Raw genomic sequence first — 23,939 nt, 5'->3', positions numbered from 1 at the left:
TTAAAGTGACAGCTTCATAAGCTGCTCCCCTCCTGCATTTCTTATTTCCATGAATGGCGTCTCAATCCAAGAGCCTGGGAGTCCCCTATATGCCTCCTCATCCTCCACCCTGTCTCACTAGTGAGTCACCCAGTCCTGCTCAATGATTACACCTCCTATAGGTCTTTCTCCTATTTCCTCCCTAATCTGCCACCACCCACAGCTAGTCATCCACTCCTATCTCACCAGTTCCCACAGCAGTCCTCTTATTGGTCCCTGAGTCTAGCCTCAACCTCCACTGTGTCAGACATTCCTACCTTCTTCTATTCCACATGTGTCCCTTGTCGTGTCCCCTCACTGCACGGGCTAGAAAACTCTCAGACTACCATGCCCCTAGGTTCTGGAAGTGATTTAGGTTGCACCAATGAGAAGCTCTTGCAGGAGATTTGGAAAGCAGAAGAAAGGGAGAGACCACTCTTCTGGTGGTGGTGATGGCTGTCAGTAGTTCCAGCAGTCTCCCTGCTTCACTGCCTGGACACCACTTCATGCACATGCAGTGGTTGGAGGGGCAGAAGTTTCCTGACATCTGTCTGGATTGCCACCACAGGACTATGACCTTGAAACCAAGGATGGGGAGGGCCTCATTTCTCCTCCAGCCCACCCAGTGACTTTTATAAATACCTAATTCCCCATATTAAATCCCTTTCTGCTCAAAATACCTAGAGTGGTTTCTGTTTCCGGCAATGAACCCTAACTGATACAACTTCAAATTCATCCAGCAGATACTTACCTGCATAATTTACCACAGAAATAACACAACATGCCCTTGCTCAGAACTCAGTGGTTTCCTATCTCCAAAGAATAAAATCTGAAGTCCTCAGCAAAGCATAACCCTTTGTGAACTGGTCTCACCTTCTTACCATCTCCCACAGCGGGATCAGCATTCTGTAAAGGGCCAGACAGTGAATATCTTAGGCTTTGCAGACCATATGGTCTCTGTCACACCTATTTAACTCTGCCATTGTAGCGTGAAAGTAGCCATAGATAATATGTAAATGAATGAGTATAGCTGTATTCAAATAAAATTTTATTTACAAAAAAAGGTGGTCAAGAGAATAAGAAGACAAGACATAGACTGGAAGAAAATATTTGCAAAAGACATATCTGATAAAGGACTGTTATCAGAACTCTTAAAACGCAACAATAAAGAAAGGAAAAACCTGATTTAAAAAATGGGCAAAAGACCTGAACAGACACCTCACCAAAGAAGATATACAGATGGCAAATAAGTATTTGAAAACCTGCTCTACCGCGTACATCATCAGGTAAATGCAAATGAGATACCACTACATGCCTATTAGAATGGCCAAAATCTGGAACACTGACAGCACCAAATGCTGGTGAGGATGCAGAGCAACAGGAATTCTCATTCATTGCTGGTAGGGGTGTAAAATGGTACAGCCATTTTGGAAGACAGCTTGGCAATTTCTTACACTCTTACACTCTTACCATACAACCTAGCAATTGCTCTCCTTGGTATTATCCAAAGGAGTTGAAAACACATCCACAGACAAACCTGCACAGGGATGTTTACAGCAGCTTTATTCATAACTGTCAAAACTCAGAAGCAACCAAGATTTCCTGTAGGTGAATGAACAAACCATGGTACATCCAGATAACGGAATTTTATTCAGTCCTAAAAAACAAATGAACTATCAAGCCATGAAAAGACATGGAGGAACCTCAAATGCACATTACTAAGTGAAAGGAGACAATCTGAGCTACAAACTTTATGATTCCAATTATATGACATTCTAGAAAAAGGCAAAACTATGTAGACAGTAAAAGGATCAGTAGTTGCCAGGAATTAATAGGGAGGAAGGTATGAATAGGCAAAACACAGGAGATTTTTAGAGCCCCGAAAGTATTCTGCATAATACTACAATGGTGCATGCAAGTCACTATACATTTGTCAAAACTCACAAAGTGTACAACAGCAAGAATGAACCCTAATATAAACTATGGACGTTGGGGGGTAAAGTCCCTCATTATCATTTGGGATAATGATGTGTCAATGTAGGTTCAGCGATTGTAACAAAATGTACCACTCTAGTGTGGGATGCTGATAGCAGGGGAGGCTGTGTGTAAGTGGGGCAGGGGGTATATGGGAAATCTCTGTACCTCATACTCAGTTTTGCTATGAACCTAACACTGCTCTAAACAAACAAACAAACAGGTGGCAGCCTGGATGTGACCTGCAAACAATGGTTTGCTTCAGCTATCATCCTGAATATCTATGTGTCCACGTTACCAAATGACTAATATGTCCTCGAATATGCCAAGTTCTCTTTTTCTCCATTGCATTTTCCCACGCTGCTCCCTCAGCCTGAGTGACTTCCCTTACCCCCACTTCAATGGTCTGCAAACTCCTTAAAAGTACAGCTCAAATGTGTGATGTTTTCCCCTAAACCCCACCAGGTGGATTTAGGTAAACTTTCCACTGCCTTCACTCACCATCACTATGGGGTCCATTGCACTAAACTAGAATTCTCACCTGTGACTCTGTCTCCTACTGGGTGCCAGTCCTCGATGTCAGGGGCTGTGGCTTTTCTTTTTTTTTTTTTTTTTCGGCTTTTCATCTTTTTATCACCACAACCTAGCTCACAGCCTGGCACTCATGTCTGTGGAACAAATATTGCCTCCAATTGCAGATACTTCGGATACTTGCCTTACTTTCTGGCACATACCACACCTCTCTGGGCTCAGAAGAGATGCCCAGTAAAGACCAATGAAATAAATGGATCTGAATAAATAAACGTATAATAGGGAATTCCCTGGCGGTCCAGTGGTTAGGACTCTGTGCTTCCACTGCCGGGGGCCTGGTCGGGGAACTAAGATCCCACAAGCCTCGCAGCATGGCCAAAAGCAAACAAAAAAAATGTACAATAATGTATAATGCATAATTTTAATTAGTGCAGATTTAATAAATAATAATTGATTAATAAATTAATAATTAATTAATGTATAAATCAATGTGTAATTAATCTCCAGGATGACTTTTCGATGTCTGCCTTTGAGAACGCAGTGGGGCTCCTGTCCACAGTCTCAATCCTATTCCTTATACACCACCTGCTCAGAAGAGAGCCCTGAAAGCTCCTTGTGTGCAGGGACCGGATCTTAGCTATCAATGAACGAGTAAATGAAGTACACGTATTCCTTTTCTTACTCCTTTCTCATCCCCAGTAATCGTAGTGAGGCTAGAGTTAGATTTTAAGTAAAAGCTATTGGATGGGAGGCCTGAACTGTAAAGATGCTGGGTTCAGTGTCATGCTGACAGGGTGACATCGCCACATGACTACAGTTCCAAATCAATTAGCCTTTAGTCATCTCAGTGGAAGGACAGGTGAAAGTGGCCAACAATGACAGAGTGCCTGAAGGCTCAGTTCCTATCCACCCCTCGTTACCCCATTAGTTTTGCTTCCCAGGACTCCCAGCAGTGTTCCCAGCAGTCTCAGGCCCCGTTAAGTTTATTTTTCTTTCCTTTCTGGGCTAGGCTGTCTGCAGACACAGCTGATGAGCTATTTAGAGCTCACCAGAGACCTTGCGCCTTTCTATGCCGCCGAGATTACAGCTCTTTTACATCTCCAGAGGTCACTGATTCCAAGGCAAGGGAGTCAATAAATCGGATATGTTTTCATCAAAGCAGGATAAAAAGGGAGAGAGGAAAGGAGGCTGGATGAAAACTTATTACAGGAGGGTCTGAACTTTCACATGTAAAAGAATCGTGGGGGGGTTTGTTAAAATCTAGATTCCAACCAACACTGCCCAGTAGTGACAGTTGATGGAGGACGGAGACCTGCAGCCCTTCACACCAAACACATGCACACACTCACGCACATTCACATATACTCTTACAATAAATATGTACATAATACATAATAAAGAAAAATTAATTATTTAAGCCCCTATGTCTAGATTCTTAACCAAGATCCCTTTCACAGTTTTCAGACCTATTAATGAAAAACTTTAGGAACCTAAAAGCAAGTTCAATGCATTCTTCCATTTGTTGTTACCGTTTCCCTGTGTGACGATGGAAAATCTACGGGGATTCTGGATGGAGGAGCTAGTTACTCAAGTCAGAAGAAATCTTAAGGCTATGCTTGGAGCAGCAGCAGTGCTCACGGGCAGTCCTATGGTTTCACCCATTAGGTGACATCACCTTAACTCCCTGGTTTCATGTAATAGCTGAGGAGTGGGGAAAAAAATCACAGGTGATGAAGAATCAGCAAACCACAGAGGGACTCCAACGCCCTGGCTTTTCTAACCTAGCGGTAGCTCTGAAGAAAGCTGCCGGTACCAGAGTGGATCCCCTTGCTGGGTTCTTTCCCCCTCCACGTCCACCACAGCACTAGCTCTTCTAGTTCACTAGTTAGCACCCTCACGTGTTAGCCCCTAAGACACTGTACTGAACCTTTGGACAGTGGACAAGTCTCTCTGCAAACCCACACCCCCCCTCGCCTCGGTCTCTCCCTCTCCACATGCTCATCTCTCCTCTTTCTGAGCTTCCCGTGACACTCGCCATTTCATATACATCGTGTACACCATGAAGACTGTGCGCTCACTGTGGAGAGCAGACACCATGTTTCTGGCAGGCCTCGTGCAAGGCGATGTGTGCACGACACCGCGCACACATGAGAACTGCAAAGCCTGAATTGACTTAGGCACAGTTCCCAAGCTGGCCCTCATTCCAGCAAAATAAAATAAACACTGGGGGATTATTAAAGGGTGTGGTAGGCCCTCCCTGTGCCAACTAGCACACACTCTCCCAGGGGACTCCATAACACACTGGAATAAGGAACGCTGGCTGAGGACGCAGGGCAGGATGGCACACTCACAGACAGAGCCCTGGGTACACCACGTAATGGCCCCTGCTCCAAACACCAAAGGGCCTCCTGGGCCCCCAAGATTACTGCTGTTCTGACACATGATCTGGCAGTGACCAGCTTTCATCTGGAACCCTTTCCCAAGGCCCAAACTAAATTCTCCCACCTGAGATTTCTAAGTAACAGGAGCACAGCCAACAAGGCCAACGTGAAGCATCACCTTAGAATCCCTGGCTCCACTGCTATAAAGATAAACTGGGCAGAAGAGAAATGAGTGGTCATTATCGAGCCTGGAGAATCCCTAAGTTCTGAAATCTGTCTACCTCGATGGCACACAACAATTTCTCCAACCTAACACCATCACTATACAGTTTACCTAGGTTGGTGGATGACAGTTTTTGTATTATGAAGAATACAGTGTAAACCAAAGAATATATTAAGTATATAGTCAATTGAAAAAAGAATAATAAAATGAACACCCAGGGCCAAGAAATAGCATCCCCCATACCCAGAAGCTTTCACTGTGCTTTTTCCTCATTAAGCCCACCAGTGACAACCATCTTCCTGAATTCAGGGTTAATTCGCATTCCCTTCCAATTTTTATAGTTTTACCACCTATGAAGGTATCCATAAAAAATACATGGTTTCAGTTTACATTTTTGAACTTCACATAAATGACATCATACTATATATTTTTTCTGTGATCTGCTGCTCTTGTTCAACATTATGTTTCTGAAATTCTACCACAGTGATGCAACTATCTTTCCTCCATTTTTGTTATGGGACGCCATTTCATTGTAGGACTAAACAACGATGTACAATATTAACTCTTTCTTTACTCAGCCAGACCCACCGACTGGATACTAACATGGTCTGTCTGCTAATAAATTTATGCCATCGGTGGCGATCCTGTGCTGGCTTCCATGTGGCAGCTCAGATGGCAAAACAACTAGAGATGTTTCACCTGATGATCCCTAAATAGTGAGAAAGATCCCAGTAAGAGACGGAGCTTTGAGGCCTTGTTTAGCAAGCACGTGGTAGCTTTGCTGGATGAGCTTGGGTAGATGAACCTTTAAGATAAAACTCTTACACGGTTCCAGTTCTATGGCTGTATAAAGCAGGGGAAGGAGAGGAAAAGGCTGCTTTCACATTGTAATCTTCACCTTCACGGGCACATCAGAGCACCTTTGATCATGGAGAACAGCACCCAAGTCCAAGAAAAACCAACCATTCAGACGGCGAAAGCTAAATATTTAGTCTGGGAGGCGGCAAGCAGAAGCCCGTCATTCTCTCTGCCACAGGAAACCAAGGACAGCGGAGGACTGTCCCTGAATCCTGAACGTTAGATTCACCACCCTCCTAACTACAGTCTCCTGGACAGGAATGCTTCAGTAATGCCGTGCTTCCCAGGTTTGGGTGTGGGGATGTGGGGCGCAAAAGACCGTCTCCAGATGCAATTCCTGGCCACCTTCACTGAGCGCTCCCAGTGTGCAAGGCTCTCAGACTGACAGAACTCATCTCAGTTAATTCCTACAGTGACCCTGTGAGGCAGGCGATGTCCCCATTTCATGCCTGAAAAAACTGAGAGGCTGAGCATTTCAGTGACTTGTCCAATATTGTATAGCAAGTAAATGACAGGCCAGGATTCAATCTACATCTGATTCCAGAGCCTCACACTCATCCAGCAGACTACTCTGCTACCCCGTGTGCACGGTGACCTTCGTAACTGCGGCAGCAGTGGGGAAAGGGGGGTCTTAAGGATGCAGAAGAGACTGCCTTTGGGCCATACATCCAAAAGTGTTTGCTGCTGAATGGCAGCAGGTTCCATGCGAACACACAATAAATACTTAGATGGAAGAGGCCTGTGAAAATTCAGAGGCCATGCATGGAAAATGCTGCAGTAGCTGGGCAGGCGGAGGAGGACTCCCACACGGCTTCAGCTACCTAGAAGGCAATTTGCCCACTAACAATTAACTAGCATTGAACGTCCGCCATGTGTTATGGGCAAAAATGCGTCCGATTTTCTGCTGAAGTCTGCCTGCTGTTGTAGCACTCAAGAATCCTCAACACATCAGCAAAGAAGCGCTATCCAGACACGTAAATTTCAAGACCTATCAACTAGAGAACTTCAGAGAGCAACAAATAGGTCAAGAACTTAAGTCCAAACGTTAAGAGCTGAACACTGCCCTCCAGCCCCAAATTAAGTGACATCAGTTGTGTTTGACACCAATTTTCCAAGTCAGCTAAAAGACTAAGATGGTAGTTACTAGCACCAGAGCTAAGGAGGCATCATTCTCAGAGTGAATGTCTGAGGTGTTCCTCTCCACCAGCTACTCACCATTGAAGAGATTTTCTTTTCTCTAACTCTGGGCGCCAATCATGCCTTTGTTGATATAAGATTTGCCAGTTATATCGTTGGTCCTTACCCTGTGAGAGTCGACTACTTATCTCAACCTTCAAATCACTCTTCTCTGTGACTCGCTAGATGACTAGTCTTCATGGTATGAGGTAGTTAAGACCTTTGCAGAGGCTTGGAGAAAAGATGACAGGCAAATAGCACCTCTGCTTCTAATGATGCTATAGACAAAAGATCCAAACATCCAACCCCCTCTTGTTCCTGACGCCTGCCAAGCATCAAGACCTCACAAACCCTCAAAACAACCAAATCCAGAGAGGCTGAAGGCTGTCCTCAGAGGGGTCTTTCCAGATGTTGTGGGTATTGGTTAAAATATGCTTTGTTTCTTAAAGCATTATTCCCCCACCGCCCGGGATTTGTTTGGGAGGATTTTTACCAGTTATTCGCCTACTCTCTGCAGATACAAACTACATTCCATATGATTCTTTTCCTTAAAATTTCCTTAAAATGTCTGGGGATTTTGTACATTGTAATAAACAATAAAACAGGTTCCCGGGACTTCCCTGGTGGTGCATTGATTAAGAATCTGCCTGCCAATGCAGGGGACATGGGTTCGAGCCCTGGTCCGGGAAGATCCCACGTGCCGCGGAGCAACTAAGCCCGTGTGCCACAACTACTGAGCCTGCGCTCTAGAGCCCGCGAGCCACAACTACTGAGTCCGTGTGCCACAACTACTGAAGCCCGTGCACCTAGAGCCCATGCTCGGCAACAAGAGAAGCCACCGCAATGAGAAGCCTGCGCACCTCAACGAAGAGTAGCCCCCGCTCACCACAACTGGAGAAAGCCCATGCACACAGCAACGAAGACCCAACGCAGCCAAAAATAAATAAATAAATAAATTTATTTATTTATTTAAAAAAGCAGGTTCCCAACCTCCTCCCCATCTCTCAAATACACTTAAAATTATTCCTCTGCCTGGGAATTCAGTGACCGTGGAAAGGAGTTTGCACCATTAACACAGGTATAAGATGGGAATGTCGATAAATAAAATTAAGTCATTTGGGATGTATATAACAAGTATAATACAGGTCAGACTCTGTGTGCAGGAGGTCTTAACCAACACTCCAAAGGGAATCATGGATCACCCCCCGCAAATAGAAATGTACAGACAGAAAATTTCACATACAAGGAACCACTGCTCTGAGTGTTCCTATGTGCATCCTGGAAGGATAACTGTGGCTACTGTACCTGATGCATAAAAAGCAGTCAAGCTCTGTTCAACAGTTCCTCTCGGCCAAATAACCCACTGAGTCAGTCCCAAGCTTTGTCAAGGCACCCTTGACCCTTCCGAGAATCCTGAGTTTTGTATTCCTCTCTGGGCCATCTTAACATACTTATAAGTCAGTTATAAGCTCTCTGGAAATTTCCAACAGTTTCTAACAAAAATTGTTCCTCGCCGCTTCCCAACATGTTTTCAAGAGCTCTAAGCAACTTCCAGGCTCCTCCTCATTCACAAGGAGGGAGGTGTCTTACCGAGATCTCCCACCAAAGCAGTTTGTGCTGGGGGGCTGGTGCCGGTTCTCTGGAGTGACAGCCGTCCCGCTGGATTCTCTCGAAGGCGGCTGTGAACCTGGAAAAGGGAACAATCGCACAAAAAAAAGACAGAAACGTTGAGAAGCTCACACCTCTGTTTGAGATGTGGGTACAGGAACAGCGCTAAGTGCATGTTTTAAAGTTACCCACCCCAGGGGGACACCAACGGTCCAGCAAGCTGCAGCCTCCAGCATGACAAGGACAGGGACGGCTGGGTGAGGTCTGATCAGGGCTGCGGAACAGAGGGGCTCAAACCTGGGCAACAGCTCTTCCCAAGACCTTCAAGAATGTCTAAGGCACTTACAAGCGTGTTGCCTTATACGTTAAATGAACCACACCCCGTGAGACAGAGGATAGATGCTGGCCATGCAAAGTGGAAGCAAGGAATTGGGCATCTCTCCACATCGCAGCAACCAGAGAGCTTTTAAAAAGCCAAATCAGATTCTATCTAAATCAAATCATGATACTCTCCTGATTAAAAACCCCTCAACAGCTTTCTACTTCTTAGGTTGAGGTTCACAATCCTTACCAAGGTCTTCGAGGCTGTGTGACCTGACTGACCTCACCTCCCAGCACCTCCTTCTCGCTCCCCACGATCCAGCTGCCCTGGCTGCCTCTGTACCCGCTGCAGGCCACGTTCGCTCCCACCTCAGAGCCTCTGCATGTGAGACCCCTCCACCTCTTACTCAGCCGCCCCTACACCCCACACCCCCTGCCTTGGCCTGTCCAAACTCCTTATACTCCAGCAGGACTCAGTTTCCTCAGGGAAACCTTCCCTGGCCCCCCAATTTAGATGAGATTCCCCCTCAAGTAAAGGAATCTCATACCACCCAGTACTCCTCCTTCATAGATTTGTTCACAGTTACAGTTATATAATTATTTCTGTGTTTACTCATTTGATATCTAACATCCCCTGCCCCTGCCAAGTAGATCACAAGCTCTAGGGAGTAGAGACCGTGTGAATTTTGCCCCTGACGTCTGGCTAGCACCCGGTCCAAGAGCTAGTACACACCAGGTGCTCAACTGTGGATGTATGTGCTGAATGAGTGAATGATGCAGGTTTTTCTAGATGCACCAAAAGTACCCCAAGCACCATGGAGGTCAGTTGAGGGAGGATTCTCAGACGTCAAGGCCCATCCAATCACTGAGATTCCACTCAAATGCCCTTCAGATAGAATTCAAACCCCACCCCTTGAAGCTACAGAAAGCCTGCTTGGGGCCTGGAAGGTGCCGTAGTTACATCACGCTTAACAAGAAAAATTATGGAGAAAGCCAACCGGTTTTGGACCTCAGACTTCATGAAGTAATTTCCTGCTAGATCCAAAAGTGACTAATTTCAAACTAGATGAAAAGAAACAAACCGCCAACATTCAGGACAGAGCAGGAGACACTCCAATTTCCCTGCTTCTTGCCTGTATTCAGCTAGTGTGAATCTCTGAGACACACAGTTCCCCTTTTCCAACCAAGGCCATCTCATAAAAGACACTCTCAAGCTCTCCAGGAAGTTTAACTGGATTGGGAAGAAGAAAAATGGGCCCAAGTAACATTTAATAAAGATGTTTTATTTTACAAAGTCCATGTGGGATGAAAACATGTTTTTCTCTGCTCTAGAACCAAAACAGCAACACGCTTACAAAGGCTTGGTATTTATTTTGGTCCTTTAACAGAAAACAGTCCTTGAAAAATCATGTCCTGATTGTGATCCACGATGCTAAGAAGTGTCAGGGGGCTTCCCTGGTGGCGCAGTGGTTGAGAGTCTGCCTGCCAGTGCAGGGGACGTGGGTTCGAGCCCTGGTCTGGGAGGATCCCACATGCCACAGAGCGGCTGGGCCCGTGAGCCACAACTAGTGAGCCTGCGCGTCTGGAGCCTGTGCTCCGCAACAAGAGAGGCCGCAATAGTGAGAGGCTCGCGCACCGCGATGAAGAGTGGCCCCCACTTGCCGCAACTAGAGAAAGCCCTTGCACATAAACGAAGACCCAATACAGCCATAAATAAATAAATAAAATTAAAAAAAACAAAAACAAAAACTGAGGCTCAAAGCAGTTAAGGGACTTGCCCAGGACCCCTAAGCCTCAGTTTAAAAAAAAAAAAAAAAGAAGCGTCAGGGCTGGCTGTGCAGTACCCAAACCCAGGTACCTGGTAGAGAACCAAGATCTGGGCACCTCCTCTGCCCCGCCCTGCCCCGCCCTGCCCCATCCCGGCACAGCCCTGGGGAGCAGGGCGGCACTCACCATCCGTCACGGCGCTGCCATTAGGCACGCTTCCCAGATCAACAGCCGGCCCGTCCAGGAAAATTGTCAGCTCACCACCCGAGACAACACCGCCTTTGTTCTCTGTCTGCAGGTTCAGGGTCAGCTGTGTGTTCTCCACTGTTGGACACAAAAAGCAACATGGATGGACAAAAGCAAATGCACACTGAGTTCAGATTCTGTAAGTTATAAGCTCCCACTTCACTGACTCTGGCTTTCCTGCCAACTTTCTTCTACATCTTCAAACTTGTCTCGTGGCACAGAAAAAGGAACGGGAAGGAATATGCCTAACTGTCACCACGGTATCAGGCTGGTGGGGAAGGCTGTGCTCATTTTTTTCTGAACATTTTATATAGTTAGGTTCACTAGGTAATTTCTACTTTATTTATTTGTTTGCTTATACCTGCAGGACCGTAAGAAAAGAGTAAGAGATACTGACGGCATACAGAGGAAGAAAGCAGTTACAAATAGCATCCCCCCACCCACAGGAAGAGGGGTGGCAAAAAGAATCGAAACAGGTCAGGAGACCCTAAAGAAATGCTATCAGGAGTCATCTCTAGATAAAGGATTTCAGGGACTTATTATTTGGGCTAAAAAGTGTTTTTTAATTTTCAATCCGGAAAATGTTTCACTTTGAAATAAGGCGGAAAAAAGTTTAAAACAACAAAAGTTCAGTACAAGCAAGTCAGCCCCGTCGTTACACGGTCCTGGGTAAGTCCCACAGGGAGAGACTAGTCAACACCTGGCTCCATCAGTGAGGTAAGAAGGCAGCTCAGAGTCACCCAGCCCCTGGAACACTAGGCAAATTCAGCCCTGTGGGTGAACAAGAAACAGAACTAACTGGCACGAGGCAGAAGCACCAAACCCTAGGCAGGCTGGAAACTGCTGCACACACACCCCTGACCCCACCCACCAAGCCTGGCCACACCGAATGGCCTCCATCCAGTTACTGCTGAGGACCCAGAGCCTCCAGTTCAGAGCTGTTCAATAATTACCAAGAAAGAGCAGCGTTTATGAAGATTTCCAAAGAGTATGCAGCCCTTCCATGCCACCCCACATCTTACAAAGCCAGACCAGGAAAGTGCCACATATTCCAACCTCCTTCCCCACCCACAGTATCCATCAAACCGCCACTTCATTTTCTCTCTTTGTTGCTACTGTATTATTATAAGCTGGTTTTCTAGAACAAGGCAGGGCATGTATAAATAACTACCTCCATGAGCATTTCCTAGAGACAACCTCCCCTCACCAAAAAAGTCTACCCTGCATCTCTCCAAGAAACAGACACAGCCCTTTAAGAACCTAGCAAAAAAAAAAAAAACAGTCTCGATCAATTCAAGGATCTACTATAATAAGGTAGAAACCAGTTTTCCCTCATGTTTTCAAGCTCTTGAAGCACCTCTCCCTCCCCTTAACCTTTCTTCCCTGTGATGGATCTCTCCAAATCCTTTTGAGTCTGTTTTCAGTCAGTTTTACTAAGGGGCTTGGTGAGTTCCAAATATTTCTATAAAAGAACACTTGCAACCTGAAAACTAGCTCCTTCAAAAGTCCAAGAGAGGGAAAGAACTGAGGCCTTTCAACCAGCACCACATGCCCGCCGTGCAGACGAGCCACCTTGGAGATGGATCCTCCAGTCCTGGTCTAGCTCTCAGATGATTGCGGCCCAGCCAATGTATCAAGTGCAACCTCGTGGAAGATCCCAGGCCAGACTGCCCAGCTAAGCCGCTCCCAAAACCTGACTCACCGAAACTATGAGGTAATAAATGTTTATTTATTTATTTTTCTAAAGTCAAGGAGCACCTCCCTACTCTATCATACTGAGATCCAGGGTATAAGTCCCTAGCAGGCAGCAAAGCACAGAGGTCGAGGGTGGGTACCAGTCAGACAGACTGCATTCAAATCTCAGTTCTATCTAGTACTATGCGGTACTACACAAATTACTTAACTTGAGCACTGGTCTCTCTACCTTGCAAAACAGGAGCAGTAAGAACACATTGTTCAGGTAACACATGTAATGAATTAAACAGCGCCTGGTAAATTCCCAATAAACTGTCATTTTTATTATCTCCCTGTTGACTCTCCTGTTTTTAGGCTGAAAAGTCCTGATTTCTCTCAATCTAATTTTTTCATTGTATACTTGCTCTTCTCCTGACCTTTCCAAGCCTTTTTCAGCTTTCGACAACAAACTCCAAGGTCAGCAAAAATCTTCCAAGATCACCCACATACCTATCACAAGGACGTATGGTCCTCTCATCTTGTATCTAGGACACTTCCTAAAGATGTCCGGTACACCACTCTCAGGAACATGCCGGGATGAGAATTCTAGAAGGGCTCCTTAATTCCCTTCTTGATATCTCAAAGGCCATCACTTTACAAATGGAGTGTGGGTACCTTTCCCCTCCTTTCTGGAAGAATGATAATGTTCAACAGGAAGCTGGAAGAGCCCAAGGCCTCTTGCTGCTAATTTCAACCTCCTAACAGCCACCCTGCCATGGTCCTCTGACAAAGCCAGGGGCAGAGCCCACATTTTCCTCTCCACGGTCTCAACTCAAAGCTCCAACTCAGCTCTTCTGTCTGGTTTACCTGCTCATCATGTCCAGCAGAGTCATTATATACATATAGGCTTGGAAGTTACCTTGCAACTCTTAGAGACACATCTGACCTTCAAAAAGAGCCAGTGACAGGGGAGGTTTTTTTTTTTCTTTAAACTAAGCTTTTGAGAACAAAACGCTCTACTGTTCTATTTACTTAAAAGAGAAACAGTTCAGAGAGACCTCTAAGCATCACTTCGATCATAACCAAGTGATCGAAGTGAGCATCACTCAGAGCAAGACAACTCAACACCCACATGCTTCCTTACATGATACAGGATGAAGTACACAACATCACTTTTTTTTTTTTTTTTTTTTTTTTTTTGCGGTACGCGGGCCTCTCACTGCTATGGCCTCTCCCGTGGCGGAGCACAGGCTCCGGACGCGCAGGCTCAGCGGCCATGGCTCACGGGCCCAGCCACTCCGCGGCATGTGGGATCCTCCTGGACCAGGGCACGAACCCATGTCCCCTGCATCGGCAGGCGGGCTCTCAACCACTGTGCCACCAGGGAAACCCACAACATCACTTTTAAAGTCTTCTTTCAAAAGCATTTAACCTGAATCCAATCAAGCCTCGAAACCTCTTTTCCAGCTTACATGAAATAAGGGAATAGAGGAATAAATTCAGCGATACCACGAGGAAGCAATCAGACCAGCCCAGAATATGGGACATCCATGCGGTAACCATCCCAGACTCCTCGAAAAGTCAATGTCATTAAATAAATTTAAAAGGGGAGCGGGGGCAGGCAGGAAGAAGACTCTTTTAGATTTAAAGGAACATAAGTACCAAATGCCTTGCATAAATTTTGACAAAACCTTGGTTTGAAAAATACATTCTTGGGACGATTGGAGAAATTTGCATCCAGACTGGATGTTGAATGATGTCTGAAATTACTGTTGATTTTCTTAGGTTCACTAATGGTACTGTGGCTGTATTTAGGAATGGTCTCATTCTCGGGAGATCCAAGAGTATATTATGATGATGTCTGCACTTATTCTCAAACTGTTTTGTAGGAAAATAGGCTGAAGTATTCAGGAGTGACGTGTCACGATGTCTGCAGTTTACCTTCAAATGGTTCAGGGAAAAAAACACACACACCCCCACAGGCTCACACATACAGGTAAAACAAATGCAGCAAAATCTTAAGAAGTGTTGGTTCCCGGTGAAGGGCATTTGGGCATTCATTGTGTTATTCTTTCAACTCTTTTGTATGTTGGAAAATTGCATGATAAAACATTGGGAAAGGGTTGTGTTTTTTTTTTAATTGGCACAGCTATTAAAGAATTAAACCTCAAAAAAAAAAAAGAATTAAACCTCTGACAATAGAACATTGTTATTCTCTTAAAAAACAAAAACAAAAAGAACACACCTGAGCCAGGGGAGCACTACAATGCATAATGGGACTAAAGAAACCATTAGCTAATTGAGTGACAGACTTGAGCATACAGGGGAGGCTGAAAGGAGTAAGTGTGGCTGGAAAACATATACTGGAATCTGAGCTATAAATAGCAGCATTAGCCACCTCTCCTCTGGGGCCCTCGGGTTTCACTGCGGCAACGCCATCAACTCTACAAAGGGCCTTTCTCTTGCACCAGGTCTTCCCCCACCTTTTCAGGCACTGCTCAAAAATCAAGAAACTGATGAAAACATGGGTGTAGTAAGTCAAGTTCCAGAACTAGAACCAGATTGAGCGTAGGAGGCTCACCAGCCACCGTCCACCTCATCCGGCCCTGCTCCATCTGTAATCATGCAGTCCACACGTGTGCAGCGAGCACAAACTCTTCTGGTCGGTGAGATTCAACAGGCACAGAACAGACAAAAAGCTGTGCCCCGGGGGGTTTATATTCTGGTTGGGGCAAACAGACACTAGGCAATGTTTTTTGTTTTTAAAGTAAATTGCACAATCTGTTAGTGGCAAATGCAGTAGAAAAAAAATGAAAGGAGGGGAAGGGATGAAGAGTGCTAGAGGTGGAGGAGGGTCTGGGGTGGTGAGAAAGTCTCGCCAGGAAAGTGACAATGGAGCAAAGACTTCAAGAAGGATGAGGCAGGGGAGCCACGTAAGTATCTGGAGGAAGGATATTCTAGGCAGAGAGAGAATAAGACACAGAAGCCCCAGATGGGGGCACGCCTAGCAGATCTGAGGAATGGCAGGGAGGTCAGTGTGGCTGGAGTGGATGGGGAAAGAGAGGAGCAGGAGAGGAGGGTGGTAGGAAACCGGAAGGTCACAAGGAAGGCCTCGGAGCACTGGCATGGTCGCTGGCGTTTACTAAGCGGGAGATTGGGAGCCACTGGAGGCTCCTGAGCAAGGAAGGGACGTGACTTCTGTTGCAGCGCAGTCACTCCAGCTGCAGGAGGAGCAAGAGATGAAGCAGACAAGACCGGGGAGGAAGTCACTGCAATACTCCAGGCGAGAGTAGCTGGTAGCTTGGGCCAGGCGATGGCAGTGTCTTCTGGGAGCAGGGTAGCAGAAGGGAGACTCGCCCTTTCCCCCCTTTCCAGCACGTGTTAGGAAAGCCCCATGGCTCCCCACTGAGCACACTGGTCAGTCCCCACAGGCCCATCAGGCCCTTGGAATCAAAGCTTTGGGCAAATCATAGGCAGGGGCTGCAAAAAGCACAAACGTAGAGCATGGCTGGGGGAAGTCAGATTCAATTACGACCAAGTGGAACATATACAATGAAAATATTCCGATGGTAAGAGACTTTAGTTCCTCCGAAAAAGCCAAAGTCATGAGCTCACGCTAACTTCAGCAAATGTCCTTCTTCTCTTCTAAGTACCCACTGGTTACCAATACCTTGTAACGCTACTTTATGGAGGTCAACATACAGCGGTAGGGCTGGAGATTAGAAGCTAGGGGAAAAGAATTAGGAAAATCCTCAAGGACTGTGCCAGGAGATCCCTTTAAAAGCCGGCACACCAGAAGAGACAAGAAGACATAGAGTGCTTCCTGGTAGAAACACACACCACCTCATTAAAAAGAAAAAAATAAGAACCTGGATCAGATCAAGTCTCTAGATCTAGATCTCAACAGGTATGAGACTAAAAGAAACACAGAGGGACAGAGGAACATGTTAAAACACATTTCAGGGACACAAACAGCAAAACCCAATATGTGGGAAACTACAGGACAAACTGTCCAGTTTCTTCAACAATGAACTGTAAGGGATAAAAAGAGGAAGGAGAACATATTGGTTAAAAGAGAAAGAAGAAATTCCCTGGCAGTCCAGTGGTTAGGACTCCGAGCTTTCACCACCAAGGGCCCGGGTTCCATCCCTGGTTGCGGGGCGAGGGAGAGGGACTTAAGAGACTTATCAATCCTGTTTGGATCCTGATTCAAACAAACCAATGGTGGGGGGGGAAATAATGTTGAAGACAGCTGGGGAAACATTAAAAACTCTCTGAATATTTGATGAGATTAAATAATTACCATTAAGCTTCTCAGGTATGAAGCTGGTATCATGGTTATGGTGTTTAAGAGCCCTTATCTTTAAGAGATCCATACTGAAATATTTGTAAATGAAACATGTCTGAGATTTATGTGAAAATAACCCCGTGGAGGGTGGGGTGGGAATGGCCACCTGTAGCCTGCTGTGGATCTGAGTGATGGGCACATAGGGGTTCATGGACTATTCTTTCTACTTTTGTGTATTTTGACATTTTCCATAATAGCTTTTCTTTTTCAAGCCAGCATACCTAAAGAACAAACAGTGACTGTAAACTAAAAAACGTACACAAATTCAATGTTAGATACACATTTTGAAATATGAAAAGGTAGAAAATATACAATCAAGCTGCTTAGGGAGTAGCTCTGATGGTTATTTTCCCTTACTTCAAAGCCTCAGATTTGCAAGTAGCTTCAGGTTAATAATTTCCTATTGGGAAGAGTTGTTACGTGCAACAAGGATGAGTAATATTTTTCTAAGACTTACTTTTTCCCTTTCCTGACATGGACTTTTTAATATGCTGTTTGCATATGGTACCAATAAGTATAGATAAATAGGGCACGGAAGTTGCCTTCCTCATTCCGACAGAAGAAAAAAACTACATAAACCAGAACTGCCAAACTGTGCCCCTACAGTGCAATTCAGTTAAGTCCAGAAGCCCTGCCTGGGCAGTTTCACTGCAGTGTATGAAGGAACTTTCTGCTTTAGAATCTTCTATCATCGCTGTCCTTCCCTGCTCTCACACCACCAAAATGTATGTGCATGTATACGCTTATATCGTTTAAGAGAAAAAATATTTTCTTCCTAACTCAGAATACAAATGTAAGGATTTACCTGGAAATTTGAGAAAAACAAAACAGGACACAAAGTAGGATATTTTTAAGGGAGACCAAGTACTCTCCGGCCAAGAGTCTCAGAAGCCCGAGGAAGATGTGATTGATTGGCCTTAACAGAGCTGTTCAGTGGAACAAACAAACCTCCTTCTTCCGGCCTCCTTCTGCCCTCAATCCCATAGGCCCATCAAAAGAAAGTGAAAATAAACAGGGCATTCATTAACAGGTCAGTGTTCATTCTACACGTAGCTGTGAAACACTGGTGCACAGAGGAACGGAACTGGAGGAAATTCCAGAAGGGCAGAGAGTAAACAGTCTCCTTTCCCTTCCCTGGCTCCCCGTTAACTCAGACACACACAGACTGGAGGCTACCCCAGGTTTAAAGAGAACACTGTTTCACATTCCCTTCGCAGTAAAGAAAGCCAGAGGCTTCCAGGATTTACTGCTACGATGTCTCTTTGGCTTCCAACCTTAGCCAGAGCCTAACAAGAGAAAGCCTCTTCTACCAAGCTAGCGGCACGTTGTAGACACTGGAATTCTTGTTAGGGTACCAAGGTTGACTCTGCTTCACCCACCTTCCCTCGGCCCCCATCACTCAAGCCTTGGCAGAGACTTCCCAGAACACATGGTGTAAGGAAGCGTCTACCTTGGCCTTGAAGCTTCTTCTGTAGGCTGCTGCTGGGAACGTATCCTTAATTATCTCCAAATTAAAGTCTTGGCTGGGGTTTCCCTGGTGGTGCAGTGGTTAAGAATCTGCCTGTCAATGCAGGGGACACGGGTTCAAGCTCTGGTCCGGGAAGATCCCACATGCCGCAGAGCAACTAAGCCCATGCGCCACAACTACCGAGTCTGCGCTCTAGAGCCTGCGTGCCACAACTACTGAGCCCAGGCGCCACAACTACTGAAGCCCGCGCACCTAGAGCCCGTGCTCCACAAGAGAAGCCACCGCAATGAGAAGCCGCACACCACAACGAAGAGTAGCCCCCACTCACCACAATTAAAGAAAGCCCGCACGCACCAACAAAGACCCAACGCAGCCAAACATAAATAAATAAATAAAAGTTTAAAGTCTTGGTTGACTGACGGTTGCATAAACTCCTCTAAAAATGAAAAGAGCTTCATTTTACAAAGCCAGTTTTTAAACTTTTATTTTTCTCCTTTTTTTCTTGTGCATTCATTCAAGAAGCATTTTCTGGGCATCCTTTATGTGCCTGACACTGTGCTAGAAGCTGGGTTATAATGAAGAAGGTAAATGGACATAGTCTCTGCTTTTAGGAACCTCACAAGTCAGTGGGAGAAACAGAAGTAACTAAATAATGTCACAAAGAAATGTAAAGTTGCAAGTGTGAAACAGATTTCATGCAAGAGACCTTATGGTCCCATCAGGATATTTGGTGCTGGATATTTGGCCTGGTCAGGGCATCAGGAAAAGTTTCCTGAGGAACTGACAGCTCAACTGTGATCTGAAGTTTCAGGCAAAGAGCTAGCACGTTGCGGGGTGAAGCAGGTTGGGGAAGAAGACCAGTCAGAGAGGCAGGAGCGAAGTCAGAAAGGAGCCCTGAGAAGGCAGGAAAGGGTGGGCTCCAAAGCATGGATGGAGAGTCTGCCCTTCACATGGGAGGAAGAGGGACGGCTCGCCTCCAACCACAAGAATGATGGAGGAGAGATTAGGCACATGCATCCTCGTTTCGGTACATGACAGATTCGTCAGTCATGATCGTCCTTATTTCTCTTGATTCAGGGTCACAGTGTTCTACAGTCCAAACCCCTGAAGCTACACATGATTTTCTTTACTTACAAAAAAATAAAAAACAAAAAAATGGGGCTTCCCTGGTGGCGCAGTGGTTGAGAGTCCGCCTGCTGATGCAGGGGACGCGGGTTCGTGTCCTGGTCTGGGAAGAGCCCACATGCCGTGGAGCGGCTGGGCCCGTGAGCCATGGCCGCTGAGCCTGCGCGTCCGGAGCCTGTGCTCCGTAACAGGAGAGGCCACAACAGTGAAAGGCCCGCGTACCGCAAAAAAAAAAAAAAATGCACTGACACAGACACTTCAGAACTGGCTATTCATCTGAGTCATCTATCTAATAAGGTACATTATAGACAAAGAGTCCCTCTTGAATCAACTGAGGGTCCCCTTCATGTAGGAAACAAAAAAAAGCCTCGTCTGTCTTGGTGAATCTCACTGTTTGTAAAGCTATAGCCTATTTTTAAAGTGATTTAGAGGAAATAAATACAGATCTGGGAAAGTTGCATTTTTAGGATAAACTGTCAGTTCACATTAATTACTGTGGCCTTGTCATTGGAGCTCCTCTATCCCAAGGCGGGGGTGGTCCTCATCACCCATTAATTCGGAGGATTCCTAGACTAGTCCCATCTGAGCAGCTCATCCATTATCTGAGCAGCTCATCCATTCTCTGCGCTCTCAGGGAACCTCGGTGACTATATCACCTCTCCCCGTTGCACAGAATTGAGGACGTGTCTGTAAACACAGCAGAGAAAGGGTTTCAATGAACAAACCTCCTTTTCAACGGTCTCGGAATAGTGAAATGCAGGAGCCCAGCTAGAAGAGCGCTTTCAAGGTTAAGGTTCTGCTTTTAAACAAATCAGCAAAGTGGAGGAATTGGATGAAGGTAGCCAAAAAGTACAAACTTCCAGTTGTAAGATAAATAAGGACCAAGGATGTGATGGACAGCGTGGTGACTACAGTTAACACTGCTGTATGATCTACTGGAAAGATGCAAAGACAGGAAATCCTAAAAGTTCTCATCACAAGGAAAAAAAACACTTTTTTCCTTTATTCTTTTTGTATCTACCTGAGATGATGAAGGTTAACTAAACTTATTGTGTTAATCACTTCACAATAAAAAAAATTCCCCCTTTTAAAAAATGGCTTTTGAAAAATTAGAAATCTCAAATGAGTGAAATATTATGCCACAATTAAGATTTGGATGGGGCTTCCCTGGTGGCGCAGTGGTTGAGAATCTGCCTGCTAATGCAGGGGACACGGGTTCGAGCCCTGGTCTGGGAGGATCCCACATGCCGCAGAGCAACTAGGCCCGTGAGCCACAACTACTGAGCCTGCGTGTGTGGAGCCTGTGCTCCGCAACAAGAGAAGCCGCCATAGTGAGAGGCCCGCGCACCGCGATGAAGAGCGGCCCCCGCTTGCCACAACTAGAGAAAGCCCTCGCACAGAAATGAAGACCCAATACAGCAAAAATAAATTAATTAATTAATAAACTCCTACCCCCAACATCTTAAAAAAAAAAAGATTTGGATTAATGATTATGAAGAATGAACAACATGGAAAATCATTTACACTACAATGTTAATTTAAAAAAAAAACAAGAACATGAAGTTATAAAAAGCACCCTATTATTAAAACCCTGTAAAAATAAGTATGTAAAGGGGCAAAGAAATAAATGAAGCAGAGAAAAACAATAAGTTGTGTTTGAAGAGTCAGATTATGAAATAATGGTTTCACTTTTTAAATTTCCATTATCTGCACAGTGCATATGTATTTTTTCTCAATTTCCAATATCAGTTACACACGTATACAGAAGTGTTTACAAATGAAATGACATGATGCCTAAGATTTGCTTTCAAATACATCCCCAAAAAGTGGGGGCTAGAGATGAAAGACAACTGGACACGTGCTCCTCATTGTTCAAAGTGGGTAATGGATACAGGATGACTCAGTCATTATATGATTCTCTCTACTTTTATTTATCTTTGAAACTTTCCATAATAAAAAGTTTAAAAATGTCCCCATTTATGCTATATAATATTTGCTCCACAATAAATAACATTAACTTACAATTTTTTAAACAACATGCTTATTATTAAAAATTCAAGCAGAAATTCAAACTATGAAAAAAAGAAAAAGAAATTCAAAATATGATGTAAGCACACACATTCCAAACCCTTTCCCCATGACATAGGTCACTGTCGTCAACTTTGTATGAAGTCACCAGACTTGCAAACACCAGCACAAAAACACACGTATAAACTACACATGCAAAAGTGAATTCACCCTAGGCCCACAAGTTGTGCCCCTTGACTTGTAAAGTATCCTAAGAATCTTTAAAAATATATACAGAAGCAATCTATCTGTTGAGGAGGGTTTTAGGATTGAGGGAGCAGCACGTTCAAAGGGAATTCAGCCTTTACCACAAAGTCCCCGGCCCCAAAAGAATGAATTCATGTAATACCCGTGTAAATAAACATTAATCAGTTAATTAGGAGTGGGAGGGAGGGAAGACACAGACGTCATATTCTGAGAACTGTGTGCCTTGCTATCCTGTACATAATAAACAGCATCCCCCAGGCCGGGCCTGACGCTAAGGTGAAAATCTCCACTCTGTACCTGACCGTAGCACTGACCGCACCACGCGTGTAACTGTGGCACTCTCACTCTGATCCAGGATCGCTTTCCCTCCCAACTCACCACTCTCCTACAAGAGTAAGTCTCCTGCTCTAAGAAAAATGCGCCTAGAATCCCAGAAGATTGAAGGAAAAGAGGAAATCATGTACTCCGATGAGCTAAACAAGGTCTGATCTTCGTATGACCCCAGCAGCCGCGGTGTCTCCCCTGAAGAACCTGGGAGACTGGATGGGCAGGCAGGCGGGAGCCACTCTCAGGGAACTGGCACAAGGAAGAGGCCCCGTCATCAGATGCAATGTTTCAGGGTTGGTTTTTTTTCTGGCAAGCGGAAGGAAACTGCTCATATCCAGGCAACAGTCTCATTTTCCTATCTCCAGACTGAGATATGCTGGGCGTGTAAATGACACACCAGATCTCATGTGTTAAAATGATAACATTTGGTATATATTGGACTAAAGAAAATAGATCATTAAAACGAATTTTCCCCCTGTTTATTTCTGTTTTTACTTTCTCTAATGTGGCTACTAGAAAACTTTAAATTGTGTCTGTGGTTCACATCACATTTCTACTGGACAGCGCTGCTTGGGCGCCTCCTTCCTGCTGTTTTTGGTCATAATCTTGAGCAGCTGTCTGCCAAGGCCCGGCCAGCCCCGGGGGCCTTCTCTGTGTAACTTGACTGAACTAAGCTTTTTCCTGCCTCCAAGCTTCCTTCAGCCTGGAATGCTTTTCTCCTTGTTGGCCTGGACAATCTCTTGTCATCCTTTTGCAGTTCTGGTGTCACTTCCTCGGGCAAGCCTTCCTTGACACTCCCTGACCCCAGGTTGACTCAGGACTCAGGACTCTAGGTTGAGTCCTGAATGATATACTCCCAGAGCACCCTGCACTTTCCTCCATCGTATCTGTCACAACTGGAACAGTCTGCACCAGTTATTCGTCCAACATCTGTCCGCTTTCCTCTCTAGATCCTAAATTCCGAGACTGTCTGCCTTAGTTCACTGCTGCATCTCCGGCATCTAGCCCAGTGCTCAAAGGGATTTACTGTGCAAATGCTGGTAAATAAACTTCACACCCACCCTGCCCCCACCCCCGACTCCGCCGCAGGCCCCTCTCACAACCCTAAGAAAATGCCCGATAGAAAAGAAGGAAATTTCCAGTTATACAAAATCCTGATCCAACACTGACAAATTCACAAGTCTAAAAAGAAAAAAAAAAAAAAGAAAAGAAAAGAGAGAGAAAGAAAGAAAAGAGGGGAAAACTGTCTGACCAAATGCTATGGATTAAAATGCAAAAGTTTTCAATATACCATTAGAAAAAGAAAAGGGGGGACGACCTCAGCCAGCATTCGTGTTTTGAGGGGTGGCATCACTCTTTGTTCAAACAGGCATTCCCACGAGGCTGACGGCCCTCCAAAGCCAGTAAGTTTACAGAACACTCTGGAGGCGGCCTTAAAGCCCAGGCCACACTGAGGCAGCCACGTACAGGGGATGGCTTTCCTGACAGAAAGCTTTTCTTCTTTTTTCAAGTGAGGTTTCACAAGGCAGCCTCTCAGCCGGTGACACAGAGAGCAGGTCTGTTTTACCCTGCGTTGCAGGGGCCTGTGTGTTTACTTTCGAGACTCCTGGCTAAAAGGAC

The 23,939-nt window shown here is 45.3% G+C and overlaps 1 protein-coding gene across 2 annotated transcripts in view; it reads right to left on the bottom strand.

Moving 5' to 3' along the window:
- The window catches only part of WWP2 (WW domain containing E3 ubiquitin protein ligase 2), a 144,225-nt gene that overhangs the window by 75,023 nt on the left and 45,263 nt on the right, over positions 1-23,939 (bottom strand). For both annotated transcript variants that reach the window (XM_030863490.2, XM_060289281.1), the window contains exons 5-6: positions 11,044-11,181; positions 8,752-8,848 (exon numbers count right to left, since the gene is read on the bottom strand). In XM_030863490.2, the coding sequence (XP_030719350.1) occupies positions 8,752-8,848; positions 11,044-11,181 (235 nt within the window). The remainder of the gene's footprint in view (positions 1-8,751; positions 8,849-11,043; positions 11,182-23,939) is intronic.

The sequence above is a fragment of the Globicephala melas genome, chromosome 19, assembly GCF_963455315.2.
Source record: "Globicephala melas chromosome 19, mGloMel1.2, whole genome shotgun sequence".
NCBI lineage: Eukaryota > Metazoa > Chordata > Mammalia > Artiodactyla > Delphinidae > Globicephala > Globicephala melas.
This window is presented reverse-complemented; position numbering and strand designations above follow the sequence as displayed.